Genomic DNA, 19347 nt, shown 5'->3' on the forward strand with positions numbered 1-19347 from the left:
AGAAAGGTGTGGAAATACTTTCTGAGATAGGTATCAGGAAATACTGCTGCAGAATACCTGGCAGAAGTTACTGTTTCTGGGAAATTTTGTCATATTCAGTCAGGAAAAGCAGCAACATAGGAACTCTGCTCTGTGTGTTCACTGCATACTTGAGCACACTGACAGAAGCGTGGTACTTTACGCTCAGGAGAAGCAAATCTCAGATTATTTTAGTTTTCTGCAGTTGCAACAACTTTGGAAGCTGGAAGCTTTGATCAGTGAGCAGATTTCTCAATTTGACCTTGACTCACAGTGGTTGAATTCTCTAACAGTATGCTCTCCGTCGTCATTCTGAGACTCTGCATTGCTCTGAGGAAAGAATGTGAAACTGTGTTCCTGCTGCAGACCCAGCCGCTGTGTTTTATTCCTTAGATGTTAGGCCCTATAAGGAAACTTATCCCTTGCTCTTCTCCTTTTAAAGCTGCCTCTCCGTGAGGTTAGTGGCAGCTTTATTCATCATAGCCCTTGGTATTCCTTTCTGTTAATTTTTCTACTGGTTTTCTTGAATTGAATAGTTGATTTAAATCTGTAAAAATAAATAAGTAAAAATTATTACTGTAGAGCTGTATTGACCTTAACAAATTGTAAGCACAATATACTATTCAGTTCTTGAACTGTCTGAACAGGATGAAAATGGTGTGCTGCCTATCGCTGTTTTGCTAAATCTAGCTATATGGATAATATGAACAGAAATGTTTTTCAAACAAGATCTTATTTCCAGGCTGCCTTGTGTAACTGACAGTATACTTTCTGATTCGATCATTAATCACTGGGAATTATTGTAAGACTTACATATCCAAATGTAAACCCTCTGAGAATGTTTTTGCCTGCTTTTTAATTAATTCATGCTTTGCACCTATTGCTCATCTATAGTTAAGAGCAAGTGGACGTTTTTAACAAACTGGGAGGCAGTGTGGACCAGTACTAGCCAAGAGTGTAGCTGCAGACACTATTAACTGAGGTAGTGGCTCGTTATTTCTCTAGCACTGGAAGATGTGATGTGACTTCAAGTTGCTTTCTCTTTCAGTTTAAGTCATCACATCACCATTTTCATAGGAAAATGCAGATGGCTTTTCTCTGGCTTGAGACTAAGTAGGGAAGAGAAATATGGGAAAAATAAATTTGTACCGACTGAACTCCTGTAAGAAAAGTTTGCATTTGCCTGTTGTTCCAATCATGCCTTATTTATCTCTCATAGCTGAAGAATTAGGCATGTTACTAGTATTAACAAAATCTGCTTTTGCCTTCACAGATAAATTTGAGCAATTTTGGGCTATAAATCGAAAACTCATGGAGTATCCTCCAGAAGATAGTGGATTTCGGTACATCCCATTTAGAATTTATCAGGTAGGAGACAACAAAAATAAAACCAATTTTATCAAACTCTTCACCTATGGTGTCCTATGTCATCATCTTGGCTTTTCATAGTTATACTTTCCCTTTTCTAACATTATGGTGAAAGTTTGTATGAATTAGTAAAGACAAGCTGGATTGTGTTTATTCTAACAGATAATTACCATTTGCTGTTGTAATACTTGAGAATGTGCTAAAGCTCGTATAGATGGTAGTTTGATATGTAAAAACTAAACGTGGAGACTACTTTGAATGCAAAATGTGCTTTGAAATGGCTAAGTCAAACACTTGAGAATCAGCACTTTTTCCTTTAACCACTGTGTAGGCTTCTTTTCTCGCTGGTGTTACAAAGTGAAATTTAGAGGCATAGATCTTGTGTCCAATTCTTACCTTTTTTCTTTTATTATACACTTTACAATACCAAACAATCTTTGATTATTTTTTTCTCTGATCTAACACTCCAGTGCTATTTTTCATAGAGTCATAGAATCTCAGCATTTTGTTTGTAAGGGTTCCAAGAAATACGTCTCCAGTTTTTTGATGTCCTCTTTGTTTTTATAGCATTATGGTCACAATGAACTTCAGAACTAAGAACAGTTAAAAGCTATGTAGTCTCCTATCAATTAGAATTCTTCTCTGATCTGGCTTTGATGCATTTTTAGCTATTTACATTTGTTTTACACCTGTCACCATAAAAAAAAATCTCGTGAATTTTCTATTACTGCTTTGTAGCAGGTTTTAATGGCAAATTAAAATCTGTAAGACTATCAATGTTGCTATGAGACTGAAATATTTTTTAATGTAGATACAAGACACTTACTGTCATAGTGAAACCTTAGGTTAAGAACGGAAATCAGTTATTTTAGTCAGATATCATAGCAGATGACAAGGTTAGTCTAGGTATCAAAAAGTATGCATCAGGAAAAGCACTTTGCTCAGCATTATTTCTGTTTGACAACTGAATTGTTATTCTCTCATAGTTTTTTGTTTAAGTCTTTCTGTAATAAAAAAAACACACACAAAAAACACAACAACACCAAAAAAACAGCACATGCATGGATACATGAAGTGAAAATCTTGTTTTTTTGAATAAGATAGAGGACTTGAGACTTAAGTGAAATTTTGATATCGCGTGATTTCGTGCTAGTAAAGCTTTCTTAAAAAAAAGTGTCCTGTTCTTATACTTTTACTCAGTAGTGCTTATCTTCATCTTAGCTTTTCAATTGGAAATCTGTACTTGATAATAGTTTAAACCCCAAATATCTGATTAAGAATAGAAGACCAAACATAAATTAAGATGATGCTGAGACAGCCTTTGAGAAAGTTGCTGTCTATTATTTTCAGTGCTGCCGTTCTTAACGTTTCTAAATATTTTCAGTAATGTTCCCCTTTCTTAAAAGGTGGATGCAGGTGTTTCTAGCTTTTTTTGTTTGTCTTGTTGCTTTCTGCTCTGACAACTGCTCATCTTAAAAGGTGATGTTTAGAGGAATTTTCCGGAAGCGTTGTGAATCAAATTATCATCTCATCTTTCCAAACAAGAAGTTAATTTCTATAATTTCAACATGAATTTGAAGTACTCAGTGACAGACTTGCATATACTGAGATAAATGAATCAAAAGTATTCTTGAAATCTATTTAACCTCAATCCCAACAGCGTTCACATTCTCTTATTGTTAGGAAAAGTCAACATTGCATCCTAGTTGGTTATTTTTATATTCCTACATAAATATGTGACAGTCAGGTTAGTCTGGTTTTGTATTAAATTAGGCATTCATCCCTTGTGTATTCTTATACAACAGTTCTGTTGATAAATAAACCTGTGTGGTTGGATGGCAGGAACTTACTAGACATTGCCTTCAATGGGAAGAGTTCTTCCTCTTATTCTCCCTACCTTCCATTGTCCCCTAAATAATAGAGGAAAATTCTGTGAAGGGAACTGCATAGAGAGTGGTGGTTGGTGGGTTCTTTTTGGCTATATATGAGTTTATTTTCCTTCAGAGAAATTTGCTTAGATGATGGTAGCTAAGAAAAATCAGTCTTTACTTAAGTCTTTAAAAAGTAAAATAAGTCTTTACTTACAGTCTTTACTTAAAAATGCAGAAAAAGAAATGCAATAAAGATCTGATATCAGAACTTCATTGGAAAGTATATCTTCAAAACTCAAATGCTCTCTCATTTGTAAAGCTTGTCTATTAAAAAGCATTTCTAAAGAATAATATGAATCATACCTCTTGTGGTATCCAAATCTGATGGTGTGTAGGGGAGAATGATGGCAAAAATACTAACATAGTACTTGAATAAGTCAGAACTAAACTAACCACAGATAATTTTAAGCCTTTGTCCAGCACTAATTCTTTTAAGAGCAGCAGCTAAGTTTGGATTGGAATCCTGGCATCTACCATAGAAGATGAAGAAAAAGATTGTATGTCACTAATGCAGTTTTAAGTTAGCTAAGAGATTTGGCAATTTTTATTGCAACTGTCATAGTCTAAAGTGTGTCTTGAGGAACTTGTACAGTTGAAGCTTTGACATTGGTGGAAACTTTCTACCAGAGGTAGTTTAAAAGCAGTGACTATTTTTTGGTGTCACTTTACTTAGATGTTTCAAAAATAAAATGTACCACATCATTTCTTCAGAGATATAGGCTCTTGCCTTCAAATGACAGTTGCATAAGACCTTTCTCTGATAATACTGTTGAATAGAATGCCTTCTTCATTTGAAGAGAAAATAATCACAATGCTTTGTGTATTTAATGCATCAAGAGTGCTGCTTTTCTGGTATGGTACTATAGCTAGTTTGTCTTGAGGTCATCTTCCCCATGTTTAAGATGGGTGGATTTTTCATTTTACAATTGGACAAACTGTGAGGCTGATAATTGACAAGAAGTTTCCTTCAATCTGCAATAGGACCTCTGGCTCCAGGCACTGAAGTGGTGCCTGTTAGTCAGATGCTGATAGGCTGGCCTGGTAAACCACTGCATGCTATTTTGTGCTGCAGATGGGAACGCTGTTTCGTTGTTGTGTGCCTAGTCTGTACTCATCCTGGAGTTTTGATATCAAGAGTCACGCCAACTCGCCCGCACTCTCACCAGGTCATGCTCACCCACATGTTCTTGGTTGTGCTCTGCACGTTGCTTCCTGTCAGTCTCTCTCCCTCCTTCCCTCTGTAGTCTGTCCTAAGAGTCTTGATGTTGTGATTAGACTTCACAGTTACAAATTGTTATGGTGTATATTTGCTTTAGTAATGTGCTTGAAATTTACCACACTTTGTAAAACACAGGTTAAATTGAACACTTTGCTCTTTATGTCAAAGGTGTGGCTTTGAGATGTCTAAATAGATTTACATGTCTACTGTGACCTCTCCTCTAAAAATAGAAAGGTGAGAGGGGGAGATTAAACACTTTAAGATGTTATGAATATCTGGCTCTGTAAACTGTAAGTCCAAGCACCACTCCTTCCCAAACAAGGGAAGACTTTTTATTCCTGTTCCTACGTTATGTAGCGTGAATGGTCAATACCAAAACCCATTAATTATCAAAAAAATATAGCAGTGTGGCTTGTATAATGACAAGCACTTAAAAACTGACCAAAACCAAGTTTTTGAAGGATATTACATCCACCTGTTAAGTCAAGTAAGGTGATGAATCTGTCATTCTGTACTAATAAGTTAGTAAAATATTTTTTGCTCTTCTTTTGGGTGAAAAGCCTCACTGTATTTCAAGGTTGAATCTGTCAGACTTCAAGTCCAAGTTTTACATTGCCTTCCACCTCTATAAAGCCTTCGGACTTTCTGACCTCTGCGTTCACTAACAGCGAGTTGCATAGCTTAATTTTACTTCATGAAGTGAATCAATGGAATTCTTCAAACTTGCTTACTGGTACTGAAATTTTGTGGTCTTTTTAAACACCAGCTGATACTTTGAAAATCTTCAAGATTGGTATTGAAGTTCAGGCAGAGTAGAGGCAATCTGTGAAGTGTTTTGATTGAAAACCCCGTAGAAATAATACTTCAAGTTTAGGTAGGATAGAGTTAGCTGGTACTTGAAACTGCAGATCGGCAATTTTACCTTTTGTCATAAGATTGTGCAGTATCTAGTCAAGCAGGACTAAAAACGTGACTGCTACTGACCTGAAGAGGGCATCACAACACAGCCGGTTTTGTTGGCTTATGCAAAATGCTCTTGAGTATGTTTCTATGTAATACCATATCTGCCTTTATATCTTTTAATACATAAGTAACCTTTTTGTAAAGAACTTGCTAGTAATAGGCTGATTTATTTCTTCAAAAATTTTCTTTTACAAAGATTGAGTAGATAATAAAATAATGTGAAATGGTCATTGATTTGACTGAATTTCTGTGCTTGAAAGGAAAAAAGCATTGCTGGTTAATCAGCAATTGAGTACACAGAATGGCTATTCTAATAGTTGGTAGTTCAACATTGAAGAAGAGTAGCGTATTTTCACCAGTTGTAAATTACTTCAAAAATGAAAGCTCTGTGAATGAGAAAGTTTTTAAGATTTGGGCAAATATGTCTCATAGGGTCTCAGGAAAGTTCTGTGGAAAGTTCTGTATGAGCAGGAAGATTCATAACCTACGATGCAAATTTGTTTACTGTGAAGAGACTTTATGGAACGTATGTGCAAGATCAGCCTTTTGTCCTTAAGAATCTGTGCAGCATTGAGGGCTGTAATCAGAGTAGAAGAAAAATTCTGAGATTATATTTGCTGTCAGATGTAACTGAAGTTTATGTAAATATGCCTGAGCTGTCTGTAAAGCTGTCAATCTAACTAGTTCAAAGCTGTTGTAGAAGTTGCCTAAGATATAGGAGGGAAATGCAGAAGAGAGGAGGCTATAAAACCTCAGTTTGGGTATTTTCTCTGAACCGTGGTTGAATTGTTACCATGCTTCATAGTTTTAAGGTAGCTTGGGTTTGTCAGTAGGAGCCACAGTAATACTTATGAGTTGAATGTAGACGTACTTTGCATAAAAATAATATAGTATTTGGTTGTATGAAAAATAGCTTCTTTGGTTTCTTAAGTATTTAACTAGTTCAAAACTACTTAGGGATTTGTTCTATTCTACCTGTTGGGGAAAATTGGACAATATTTAATTCTAAGTCCTTTATCACATACTCTTAGGTCCTGGAAGAGTCCAGGTGTATTGAAAATCAGCAGCATCCCAGCAGTTAATAAGTTCACTTTTAAATAATTATATCAACTTATTTTTTGTTAGCAGAATGTAAATCACATTTTAAGTTGTGATGAAATTATTAATGTTTTTGATGGGGAAAAAGATTCTATTCTATAGAGATTCTATTCTATATTCTAAAGATTCTATAAAAGAAGTCTATTCCTGACTTGAAAATGTAATGTTCACCTTAACCTTGAATGTTAACTCTTACAGATGAATATGTGAGAGATTGCAGTGATGACGGTAAATGAAGCAATAATTCAATTTAATTAGGTGTGTTTAGATTTACTGCTGGATTCTCCTATTCTTTTTATTATATTATTGTGTTTTTTCTGATCATTACATTGGTTCATCTTCTGTTTCACTCACTTCTGTAAATGCAAACTGATTTGCCACTTTATGTACTTACATAGTCAGCTCCCTGAATCTTGCAGTCTGTAGCCTTATTCTTTTGATTTTTCTCTTGTGCTAGAAAGGAATAGCAAGGGGAAAAAGAAAAATGTGAATAAAATGGGTTAACTTCTGCACAAAACTGAGGGTCAATAAATACAGCAAATGTTCACTTTTTTTAGAAAGTGCCCATATTTGTTTGCACTTTTCTGAACTCTGAAAGTAAGTTGTACTCAGGTAAGTGTGGAATTAAATAAGCTTATGAGGAACTAGGATGTGGCACCATTCCATATGAATACATTATGAATTAACAAACATAAATGTCTGTGGTTTTGCTACCCATAATCATAAGAGTTCCTTCTAGTTTGATCCTAATTGTGGAAAATTTAGGAGAATTACTGGTTTTAATATGTAAGTAGAATAATAGTATCATATAAGTTACTGTACAATTCAGTGATTTAAAGCAAATGACATTTGCTTCTTTGGATGTAAATCCATATTTACAGTTGTTTTCATAGCTGGTCAATACTCAGTTGCTTACTTTTATTAAGACTTAGTTCTGCATATGCAAACCACAGTACTGCAAGCATGAAAAGCACTATTCATTTTTTGTCACTGATGAATCAGTTACCTTATTAATTGCAAATATGAATTCTCTTCTGGACAGAAGATTTAATACTTTGAGGATACGCTTATGTTGTAGGCGTCTGTCTTGCCAGCACTCAACAAAACCACCTCTTGGAACTGCCTGTACTGTTTGTGTTTTGTTACTATTTGACCTTATTGACTGTTGCCTGCTGGCTTTTCTGTATGAAATCACTCTTGAATGTTGACTTTTCTCTCCTCCTAGGAGCTGTGCAATTTATTTAAGGTTAAATACTGCTAATTCAGTTGTTTAGAGGATGTAGAGCTCCACAAACAAATTTTATGGATCATTTGAGGGACAAAGCTACAGGCTGAATGGAGTTCAACTGTGTTTGTTATGCATCTTGTAACATTTTGTATAGAACTGGTACTGGAACTTCTGGTTGTGTGTATACACGCTCTTGCTAAAAATGACCCATAGAGTGTAACAGCACATGTGCTTTGGATGTTGTTTGTTCCAACTTGTCTTAAAAAAGAAAGAGGGAAAAAAAAAAGATTTTTAGGATATTCTGCCTCTTGATTTCAGTGCCCCAAACTATATTTCCTTTCCTCAGACCACTTTTGTAAAGCAGCTGGATGAATATAGTTTTCCAAACCTTTGTTCCCTTTTTCTTACAACACATTTTGCATAGTTTTTAGTATGACAGATGTGTTCTTTCCCTGTCAGAAATGCTATAGCGCAGATGGTATCCAATAAAACACCTATAAAACAAAGCACTTCGATTTGATTTTTTTTCTTTTAAATCATTGTGAAGCAAAGCTGTTGTCTATAGGTAAAAGTGTTTTGGTTTACAGCACATTTTGTTTAAGTTCTAGAAGTTCTAGAAGTTTTTAGCCCTTTCTGGCGAGGTTCAGTTAGTTGGATATATTTACTGTAAGACTTCAGATGAGTTTTTCAAGGTTTTTCATCTACTTTGCTAGTGATACATGGCTTAGAGATCTCGATCTCTATCTTTCCCAGTTTGAGAAATGTTTTTTTTCTGTGGAAATCTGTAGAATGAGTGAATATGTTCTCAGTGTTTTCATGAGAACTTAAGTTGTTATTATGTTTTATTAAATCTACAAGCAATACTTCTGAACCAAAGGGACTAGACTACACAGCTCTTACAGCTGGTTCTTTTTATGTTGCTGCTTGTAAGAATAGGACAATCCTTTGAAGAGTCCGAAATGCTTAGGGTTTTCTCAGGTCAGTATTCAACACACTGTGTTGTCACAGTCTGCTCCATAACTGCATTCATCTCTGACTGAAGCTCTACTGCATATTTTGGTGTATTGTGGGCTATATATTTTAACGCTGAATTAGGAAGAGTCCTTATGGAGAGTTCATCATTTGTTCAGGAAAAAGCCCAGAGGGTGTTGGCTACTTCAAAACAGTGTTTTTAATGACGTAGTCAGTTATGAATCTTGTCTCAGGAGACGAGCAAGAATTGATTAGGGAGTCTTTATCCTTTGCAGTGTTAGGAGGCATCTTGCAGACTTACAGGAACTACTTCACACTTGTTAATTATTATCGTGTTATGGAAACCATAATAAAGTGACTTTGGTGTTTCAGCATTCATTGAACAAGAGGCTTTGGGATCATTCTCCGAATGATGGTGCCCATACTCCTTCAAGCTACTCACAGTATAAAAGAGCACTTTAATGGTGTTCTTTAACACACCGTAAGAGGTATATATCTTCAGCCCACCATCAAACTGTTAAACTTTCTCAAAGAAACCTCGAAATACAAAGCTTTTCATTGAGAGCAGAAGAAAGAGTAAAGCATGTTCTTCTATAGGTAATTTGGCAATTTGCAGAAGGAAGATTTTCTGTGGACATGAAATAATTGCACAGAAGAACTACTATAAAGTAATCCATATTTTTCAACAGCAATGGAATTCATCAACCAGCTGCAGACTTGCTCAGAAAGTTTTAAACTGAAGTGGTTCTGTGGTGGCCTTGCTTTATTTACCCAGTGTGCAGCCACTCTGCAAGTAGATTTGAGTGTATCTACAGTGAAAACTTATAAAACAGATGGAAAAGAGTATAATCACTGAAGATCTCACAAGATTCTCAATTTCTCCACACAGTGATTAAAGTTTCTCCTAGGTAACTTGCAAATTCAGAGAATGCAAGGAATTCAGCCATGGGCACTTGCAGCAAGGAATGCTGGTGGGTGACCTTGGCTGTATTAGGAGGAGTGATCACTTCTGCTCTGGTGAAGCCACTTGTTAAGTACTGGAGTCCACTGTGTGAAAGAGATATGGAGCTTTTGGAAGGAGTCCAGACAAAGGCCATGAGAATGACTGAGCAAATCGTGTGTCTGCTTGCATAGTGAGATAGGAACATATTTGAAATGGACATAAAGTCAACATGAACTGGATGATACATTTTTAGAAGGCATTGTAGAAATGGAAACAATGTCCTGAAGTGTTAGAATTAAGCAAATCTATTAAATTTTAAATCACTTGACTTTCATAAAAGATGTCTTCTAACTAGGCGTATATTTTTCATATTTGTCAAACATTTGAAATAAGTTTAGCTTTCAAATAGTTTTCATGATTGTAATAATTATTTTTGTTGCTTTTACACTTTTTTTGCTAAGAGATTGTAAGGAAGCACACAACTAATTTAAATAATATGATAAAGGGAGGCATTTTAAATGATTTTTTTTCATCTTTTGAGAAGATGAGCAAATAAAGGACCTCAACAGTGAGCATGGGGAAACTAACCTAAATAGTTGCCATATTTCTCCATAGGTTTGTAATAAAGGTAAATTATTTTTAATTATGTAGGAAGTTAGGCTAGAACTGTAGTTGCTTCATACAGTGTGCTCTGTTCAATGAAAGACTTCAAGGAAGGTATGAGTGGTTGCCCATATGTTATTTGGGGAATAGTCTTTAACTATTTGTTACCTAAAATTGTTCAATATTGTTTTCTAGAAATAACTGCAATAAGCCCAACTATGTAAAATTTTAACTTTATTCCAGATGTGTATATACTTCTACTTGTGGCTTCATTTTAACTATCGCCTCAGCTAAGATACTAGTTAATTTTGACATAAGTATTAATTACGACAATTCCTATTTATATTTTCTTGATCATTTAATTTATGGAAAGGTAAGAAAATCAGTCTGGGTTAGTATGGATATGCACTTGTGTAAGTGAAAACATTAATCCACAGAGTACGTTTGTATATCTTACATGCTATTCAATATTCTTTTTATAGACTAAGTTATTTTCATAATTTCACGTGAAATCTTAGGGCTGTGCTCAGGTGTATACTGTAGTTTCTGGAGCTACAGAAAATATATAATTTTTAATAGTACATTGGGGAAGACAAGTCATTTGATTTATTCTATATATTGACTTTACAGCTAGTCTCTCAACACCTATCGCTTCATGTCAGTGAGTCAGTTTTTCTGGTAATTCTAGATAGGTGCACACTGAGCATGCTCACGCTTCTTCCTTTCATTGTACCATTTTTTTTGTTGCATACTGGACGTGTAAACGAATTACTTAGTTGTTCCATTCAGAGATCACCAATTAGCTCTATTTTGTAATGTGATACGTATTGCACTTGGAACTTTGATGTGACTTTGCAGGTCAGCAGTGCAGTATCTTGAAGCAGTATGAGACAGATTCAAAGGAAAAAAAAATATTATCACCATAACAAAGAGCTGTACTAGTTGTAGTTCACTTTTTCCTCAGACTGCTTAAAGAAATGGTTGAAAGAGATTTTTTTTAATGTTGTTCATGTTCTAATAACTTCGAGTGAAATAGAAAAGTTGTCAAAGGTGTACAGCAAAACAATGAGATGTCTAGAAGTCTGTATAGCTTGGCAGGTTTGAAGAGAGGTGAGATAGAATTATTACAGTAGAAAAATAAATCACATTGCCGTGTTTCCAGCCTTACATAATACAAGTTCAAATGAAAGATGATAAACTTCAAGCAGATAAAACACTAGATTCTTCCTAGTTCCCCCCGCCCCCTACTGTGGGTACTTCACATTGTTGAGCTAAAAATCAAGGGTCAACTTGCTGTGTACACACACACACACGTACATTATATACATGTATGCATGTGTGTGTGCATATATGTATACACACAGAATCATCTTTTGACTTCAGAGGGACTAAGAAGCATCAAGTCCAACTCCTGGCTCCACAAAGGACAACCCAAAAATCAAACCATATGTTTGAGAGCATTGTCCAAATGCTTCTTGAGCTTCGACAGTTTGGGACTACAGCTGCTGCCCTGGGGATCCTGCGCCAGTGCCCATCTGCTTCTGGTGAAGAACCTTTCCCCAGCACTCAACCTGACCCTCCCCGATGCAGCTCTGTACTTACTGAGCGTATTATTCTTTTTGAGTATAACTTTAATCAGTTATCTTCCATATCATTATTGGCTGCTTGTGGTAGGTCTTGATTTTTATTTATTTAATTTACTTTCATCTCGGAAGAATAGAGTTCAAAGTTCCATTTAGTTCTTTAGGAATCTGTGGATGTCTTTTACAACCTACTGTTGAAATGCTGAGCATGAAGACCATTTGAAGAAAATAGAGGGGAGAAGTAAGAGTTTGCAGCCAAGTCTGTAAATTACTCACCTGGTCCAGAAAAGGAAGATTAAATCTGAATTATCATTTTATGTGTACTAAGTGAGAGAACTACACTAGTATGGTTTCTAAGAGAATGATATATCCGTTCTGTCAAAGAAATTGGCAAGGATAAATTATATGTGCTAGCAACAATGTAACAAGTGCTTTTAGGGAAATTATTACGAATGATTAAAGCTATTTTAAATAAATACAAGAGTTAAGTCTAATAAATTTTGATTCAATCCTGGTTGAGCATAGAGTTTCTTGAAAGTAAGTTCCCACTTTGTCTTCAGAAGGTGCCTTGTAGCATGAAATTCTGTGCTGTTCAGTGGCAGGGACAATCTTAGCTACAGATGTAAATTAGAAGTTGTTTTCCTGTTATTTTGTAAATGGAACAGGCTTGTAGCAATGCCTTGTTTCAGTGCTGTTGTAGAATAAATTTTATCAGCATTTAAATTTCCTTCTTTTTGTGTCTGCCATCAGAGTAGGGATTTCCAAATGTACCCTTTAGGTGTTCATCTGGAGTGTTGCATAAGTGCAAAATACTTACCTTGAGGCCTTCTCACGGTCTAAGCTGAAAAGAAATCTACAAACTTAAGCCTATGTTCATCTGAAAGTCTGTTGTTTTTCACACTAGTGTTGTTTCATCATAAAGCTGTGGACAATTGTGATAAAACAGCTTTGCTTGGAACAATTTGCGTGTGGGCAGATTAGGAACTTATACAGAATCAGGAAGGAACAGAGAAGTCAGTTGAACTGGTTTCTAACAGAGGATTGCATTTACAGTGTCTAAAATTTCCTCCTTTGGAAATCTTTGTGATAACATTTTGATTCCGTGGAAAGTCTCCCTCTCACTGTTTTGGAGATCAGTTTGTATCAGAGTTTTCATTTAAATGGTCTTGCTTTCTGCTTGTAGCTGATCATAGAATCATAGAATTGCTTAGGTTGGAAAAGACCCACAGGATCATCCAGTCCAACCATTTGCCCATCACCAATGGTTCTTGCTAAACCATGTCCCTCAACTCAACATCCAAATGCTCTTTGAACACTTCAAGGGTTGGTGACTCCACCACCTCTCTGGGCAGCCCATTCCAGTGCCTGACCACCCTTTCAGAGTAGTAGTATTTCCTAATGTACAGCCTGAACCTTCCCTGGTGCAGCTTGAAGCCATTCCCTCTCGTCCTATCACTAGTCACACGAGAGAAGAGGCTGACCCCCAGCTCACTACAACCTCCCTTCAGGTAGTTATAGAGAGCAATAAGGTCTCCCCTGAGCCTCCTCTTCTCTAGACTGAACAATCCCAGCTCCTTCAGCCGCTCCTTGTAAGGCCTGTGATAAATTGGTTTGAGTTGCTTTAATAGAGGTATTTGTGGAAATCTGAATGAGTATCACGCTAATTGTCTGTAATGATAGATGGAATATAAATTAATGCTTCAAAATGTTAAAACATTGTGTCAACAAGAAATATGCAGGAGAGTACAAAAAGAGACTGCTATAGCTATTAACAAAATCTGCAGAAATATTTTGCAGCATCTGAATTATAAGAATGGTTAAATTTATTTGAGTTACTCCGGTCACTGCGAAGCCAAATGGTTGTTTTTTGGATTTCCTTTTATTTTTTAGGGATGAGCATAACTGGAGATTGAAAACAGAATAGCAACACTGAATAGTGGGGTTAAGAATTAGAGGCCTAGGTGCACAAGCAACTTTATTTATAAAGCACTGTTGTCTTCTGCTGCAATCACCAGCTTTTGCAGCCTGTAGGCATTCCAGTAATGCAGAATAATAATCACGAGTTGGACTAAATCTGCTCTGAGACTTGTTTACTGTGTACTCACCTGTTTGCATTTTGCCTCTGGTAGACAGTGTTTGCCCTGCAGTTCACATGTACTCCTTCCTACCTCAGATGCTGTTTGTTGCACAGACTGACTTGCTGACTTGTTCTGGCTATGGAATGGTAGATGTTTACATGTGTAAAAAGCGCTCCATTATACTATTTTTAGTACTTATTTAATTACTTATTTCCAAGAGCCAGTCAACTGTTTTTATTGGCCATATTCTACAGGTAACAGGACATATGAAATGAGCTTAAGAGTTTGGCAATCTCTCTTGATATGTAACTTCTTTCTGAATAAGAGTAAAAATACACAGCAGTTGAAGCAACTATAGAGAACATTATTAAAATTCAGAACTTGCTTCTTCACACACGCATATATTTCTTTCTGACACAAGTTCTTACCCGAGATTATTGATGATTTACCATCTTAGCTGTCATTTGCATTTAATCTTTCAGTCTGTAAAATGCCTGTATAGTGAGTGGAGTGGTTGTTTGCTTGTTTTAAATAAATAAAAATTCCTTGTGCCTTTTCCACAGTGAAGGAATCAGTCATTCTTGTCTAATGTGAGGCAAAAAGAAGCTAAAGACGCCAAAGTACTGCAGAAAAACAGCAGCAGCAAAAGAACAGTTTTTGTGATATATGGCTTGGCAGTATTGTGCTTCTAGACAGGCGCAGCTCTGTGACTACAGTAATTTACCATTTTTTCAATTAGTCACTTTTTCATTACTAAGATTTTTAACTGAAAACATTTACACAAAGCAGAAGACATCTTAGAACAGATTTTTCAGTCAAAAATCGATTTTAAATATAAAATGTATAACACTGTTTTATTTTCAGGGAGTAGTAAATGTCCCTACATTTTCCATTTGCATTAAATAACCTGAATCGCTGTACAAACTCTTACTGGTATTTTTAAACCTTCTTGGTTGAGTATAACTGGCTTAAACAAAGTGATAGGCTATCTAATCTTTTTTTTTTTAGTGGAAAGTGGTTCATTACAAAGCAATACAGACTATGAACTTGGCAACTTCCTGAAACTACGGAGCATGTAGGGATGTCAAAACTTATGATCTTAGGCTGCCAGTTTGTGCACACGTGGGAATTAAGAGGAAATCTTTCATTGTGCGCATTCAACAAGTATGGTAGCTTTTCTTTGTTTGAATACAGTTAGAGTAGCAGCAGAATATTCAAAGTCAAAATCCCTTCCTTTGATTGGAAATAACGGTAACTGTGATTTTTCCAGATTAGACCCAAGCAGTTCATGAGTTAAGTTTTTCATTTTAAGATGCATCCTGTATAAAATATCTAATTAAATTGTGGATTTCGTGCAGTGTTTGATGTTCTGTCATTTCTGAAAGGGACCAGGCACGCTGGATATTCTTTTTGGCAGGAAAATGATGAAGAAAGTTGTAATTGCTAACACAGTATGTTACTATATAGCTTGTCTCTGATCATCTGAGGCTTTAAGCTGCCTTAGAGGTCATCTTAAAACTTTAACTCTCCAATAACTCTTCTCAATGCCAGCGTACCCAAACAAGTAATTTTAATCTGTATCTTCTTAATGTGGTGTCGTTTCTTTTCTCTCTCACTTTACTTAGAACAACAAAAAAAACCCCAACAAACCACTGTTCTGTGTGTAAAGCACAAAGTATGTGGTGCCGTGTAGGCAGCATAGAAGATTTTCAGTTGCAGTAAGTTCAGCTTCCTAGAAGGTATGTTAACAAAATTGAATATTTGCTTTAATAACACAAAAAACAAAGAAACTTGTTGCTGAATTATGGACATGGTCAGTGTAAAATACACCCAAAATTTTGGGGCAGGTAATTTGTCTTAATATGCTCTTATGCTTGAGGGCATTTCACCTCTAGATCATGAGCAATTACTGATCCACTCATCTGTAGTAACCTGCAAATGCATCTAGCATCTTTTGAAAAGCTCACTGATACATCGGTGCTATGCTGTGAAATACAGTCAGTGCTATATTCTGTTGAAGCTATAGAAGTCATAGTAGGAAAAAAAAAAACAGCGGGTAGTGTACAAATACATGCTTTAGACTTGATGTAAATTATTGCAAATTGTTGACAGTTATGCAGTGATGTCTGTGGGTTAGATTACAGATAGCACTGTTTTGCGTGATGGATTAAACAGATACTGGACAAAACATTACCTATTATTATATTATGTAAGAACTTGCACACGTTGACTATTTTTTCATATGTTGTTGCAGTAAATATGGGAGTAGAAAGCTGTGGACGTGTTGGGTTTATATTACTAGCTACTACGCTTCAAAAGAGGTGACAGATTTTTATTCCTAAGATGACTTATGCTGCTATATGTCTAAGGTACTTTGAAAAATTATCCTATAAATACTCTGGATTGTAGGATGGGACTTTTCTTTTGACTCTTTGAACACGAAGCATCTGCTGTGTTGCAGGGAAGAAATATAAGCTGCAACTATGTGCAAGATCCGTTGGAAAATCCCTTTTGGACTTTTCCCTCATGCTGTAATACAGCATTAGATTATCGTAACTAGGAAAAAAAATATTAAAGAATAAGAAAAAGGAACAAAAACCTGGGAAGCTCATAGCTCAAAAGTCTACAGATTATAACCACTTTGCTTGGTGCTGCCTTCTTGTGCTTATTTCTACCTCTGTTACTTCAGATGGTAAGCATTTGGGAGTTATGATTAGACTTCTGTAAATGTATTTTTGCTTAAGTGAAAAATGATAGAAAATAGTTTTGGCTGTCATGTCTTCGTGTTTTGTTGTTGTTGCTTTTCCTAATTTTTTGGAGGTACGCTTCAGCGTTTCTGGATGTGGGCCTGGGCACACTGCACTGAGTGTCCATGCTGGAGATGGGATTGGGCTGATGGACCCAGAGGTCCCACCGATCTCAGCCATCCTGTGATGCTGTGAATATGCTGTGTGAGAGTTCGTTCCTTGAGTGTGTATCTATGTGAGGTGAATCCTGCTTATCCATGTATATCCATGTTTTGCTACCCAGAGGACAGAGAATTGACTCTGGCAGCCAGGCAGTTCCATCTGATCAGGCTTGATAAGGAAAACTGGGAAAAGAGCATTTCTCCATTTATGGAGGCTGTTAGCAAGAAGCAAGATGTATCTTTGGTCTTTTATCTGATGGTATTTTTTTTAAGTATTTTTTTAATGTTGAGTTTGTGATTTGTTTATATATAGAAGTAATCATTTTAGGACAGGACAACTTTTTTGAGTGATAGGAAACTAAATTTGGAAGGAGACACTGGCTTGCATTGTTCTTTACCTTCATGATGGTATGTGATGGAAGTACAGCTTACTGAAGCACAGTCACCTGGGACGCTGACTACACCTGCTCTGTTTCTTGGGGCTGAAACAGCTAGAATTTTTGAACAAATGAGGTATAAAAGAATCACTTATCTTGAGCTGTAAAGGTACTTGTTTGCCATTCAAAGTGCTTAATGTATTTCTAAAAGGAAATTGCAGGAAGGTACTGGATATTTATTGCAGTATTGATTTGACTTGGCAAATATGCTGATCTCTTTAAGTTTGTGCTCACTGCTTATTTACTTAAATGAAGGTTACTTCTGTGCTCAAGCAGATCCTATTCCCATAACAGAAATGATGAATTAAAAAAAAAATTAATGCTTTTACATTTCCATGATACTGTGTATAAATAATTTTCACAGTTTTGAGTGTCAATGTACTTAAAATTGTTAACAAGCTAATTCCCCTGCACTTCATTGTGAATGAAATACAAGAAGAAAAAAAGCAAGGCATTGCTGCTTCTGCAGCTTCTTATTCAATCCTGTCTTATCCCTGTTTCAGATAGTGTCACCATATATTTGCATGGTCTTTAAATTGTTGTTTTTGCTAATTTTGTTATCAAAACAGGCAACAACAGAGAGACCTTTTATACAAAAGCTGTTTCGACCAATTGCTTCTGGAGGACAATTGCACACTTTGGGAGATCTTCTAAAAGATGTATGTCCTAGTGCTATCACCCCTGAAGGTACTGTAAAAATAACTTTTGTCCAATAAAATTATGTAGTATGATGTATTTATGTACTATATGCAAATAATAAGCAAAATAAAAAATAAAGTATTTTAATGGTTTTTTTTTTTTTTTTTTTTTGGAGGTAGAATTCTGTTTCAGTATCAGAGTTTAAGATTTCACTCTTCCTTGGCCAATTAGAGTGCCCACTATATATATCACCTGCAGTGTTTGGGGAGGATAAAAGTGAGTCCTTTGGCACTCCTGAAAATTGTATCTCAGGAAATTTTAATTAAAATCTCACCTATGCCTTTGCCATCATGCTGCTCTTAATGAAAACATTCATATTTTATCTTCTTCAATTTTAACAAATGTTCTTAAAGTAAAATCAACAGAAGTTTTAAGCTTGTTTAATTTTGTATTATATTTTCATACATCAAACTCCAAAATGGATTATAATTTAAGGCTTTTTTCCTGTTGAAATCTGACCTGTAAAAGCACACCAGAAAATAAGAGATTTATGCATGATTACTAACAATTCTTATGTGACTGGATACCAGTTGTATTGTGTAGCATCATATAATTTCATGCAGTGGCATCTGTTAAATAGCATGTGTAAAGATGAACAATTTTGGATTCTTTATTAACCCGGAGATTACAACTGTTGGAACTCTGATTTAGATGGGGTAAATGTGAAAGTTATGTACACTGCAAAGTGACATCAAAATTGTCTACTGTGAAATGTTTTTCCGTCTTGTTCTTACTGTTGTCTCTTATCAGTCCCTATAAAAGAGGTGATTGTAATACAGTATGTAAATAGATGCTTGAATGTGGGCACAAGCAAGTTTAGCCATCCTTAAGTACTTGAGTTTCAGGATCCTAGAAACAGTCGTGAAAACAAACAAAGTGAATTTAAAAATATGGATAAGAAATATGTATTTTACTTTTGAAGACAGGAGCACAAATTAAATGGAAAAAACCTCAAAAACATTTATACAGAAGTTATTTCAGGATATAAGGGATCCTTGATGTAATTTAATTTTGAGAGTAGCAGATACTTGACACTTCCCATTAATTTTTTTTTTTTTTCAGAAGTTGACAAATGCACCAGTCTTTAATAGCAGGATAGAAATTTGCTATAGCAGTTGCTTGTTCCATTTTTGTTTACAGGCTAAAATAAAAGCTGCTGTTTACTCAGTGGAGGCAGAAACTGGTAATTACTTGATAGAAAAGGAACTAAGAGAGTTACTGTTTCTGCACTTAAGAGAAGAAGAAGGTTGAAATTTGGCAGGATTTCTTTGTGTTGGAGTATACCTACTTTTTTGTGTA

General features: G+C 35.6%; 1 protein-coding gene across 27 annotated transcripts in view; it reads left to right on the plus strand.

Annotated features, from left to right (window-relative positions):
• Positions 1 to 19347, plus strand: part of ATG5 (autophagy related 5) — a 71886-nt gene that overhangs the window by 27163 nt on the left and 25376 nt on the right. For 26 of the 27 annotated variants that reach the window (XR_006938655.1, XR_006938656.1, XR_003074222.3 and 23 more), the window contains 2 exons: positions 1292 to 1386; positions 17919 to 18036. Coding sequence is in view for 16 of the 27 variants with exons in the window: in XM_046938875.1 (XP_046794831.1) it covers positions 1292 to 1386; positions 17919 to 18036 (213 nt within the window). In the remaining 11 variants the exon portion in view is untranslated. Of the gene's footprint in view, positions 1 to 1291; positions 1387 to 5096; positions 8332 to 17918; positions 18037 to 19347 lie in introns of those variants that run through there. The other variant, XM_040697157.2, reaches the window with a different exon arrangement.

The sequence above is a fragment of the Gallus gallus genome, chromosome 3 (genome assembly GCF_016699485.2).
Source record: "Gallus gallus isolate bGalGal1 chromosome 3, bGalGal1.mat.broiler.GRCg7b, whole genome shotgun sequence".
Taxonomy (NCBI): domain Eukaryota; kingdom Metazoa; phylum Chordata; class Aves; order Galliformes; family Phasianidae; genus Gallus; species Gallus gallus.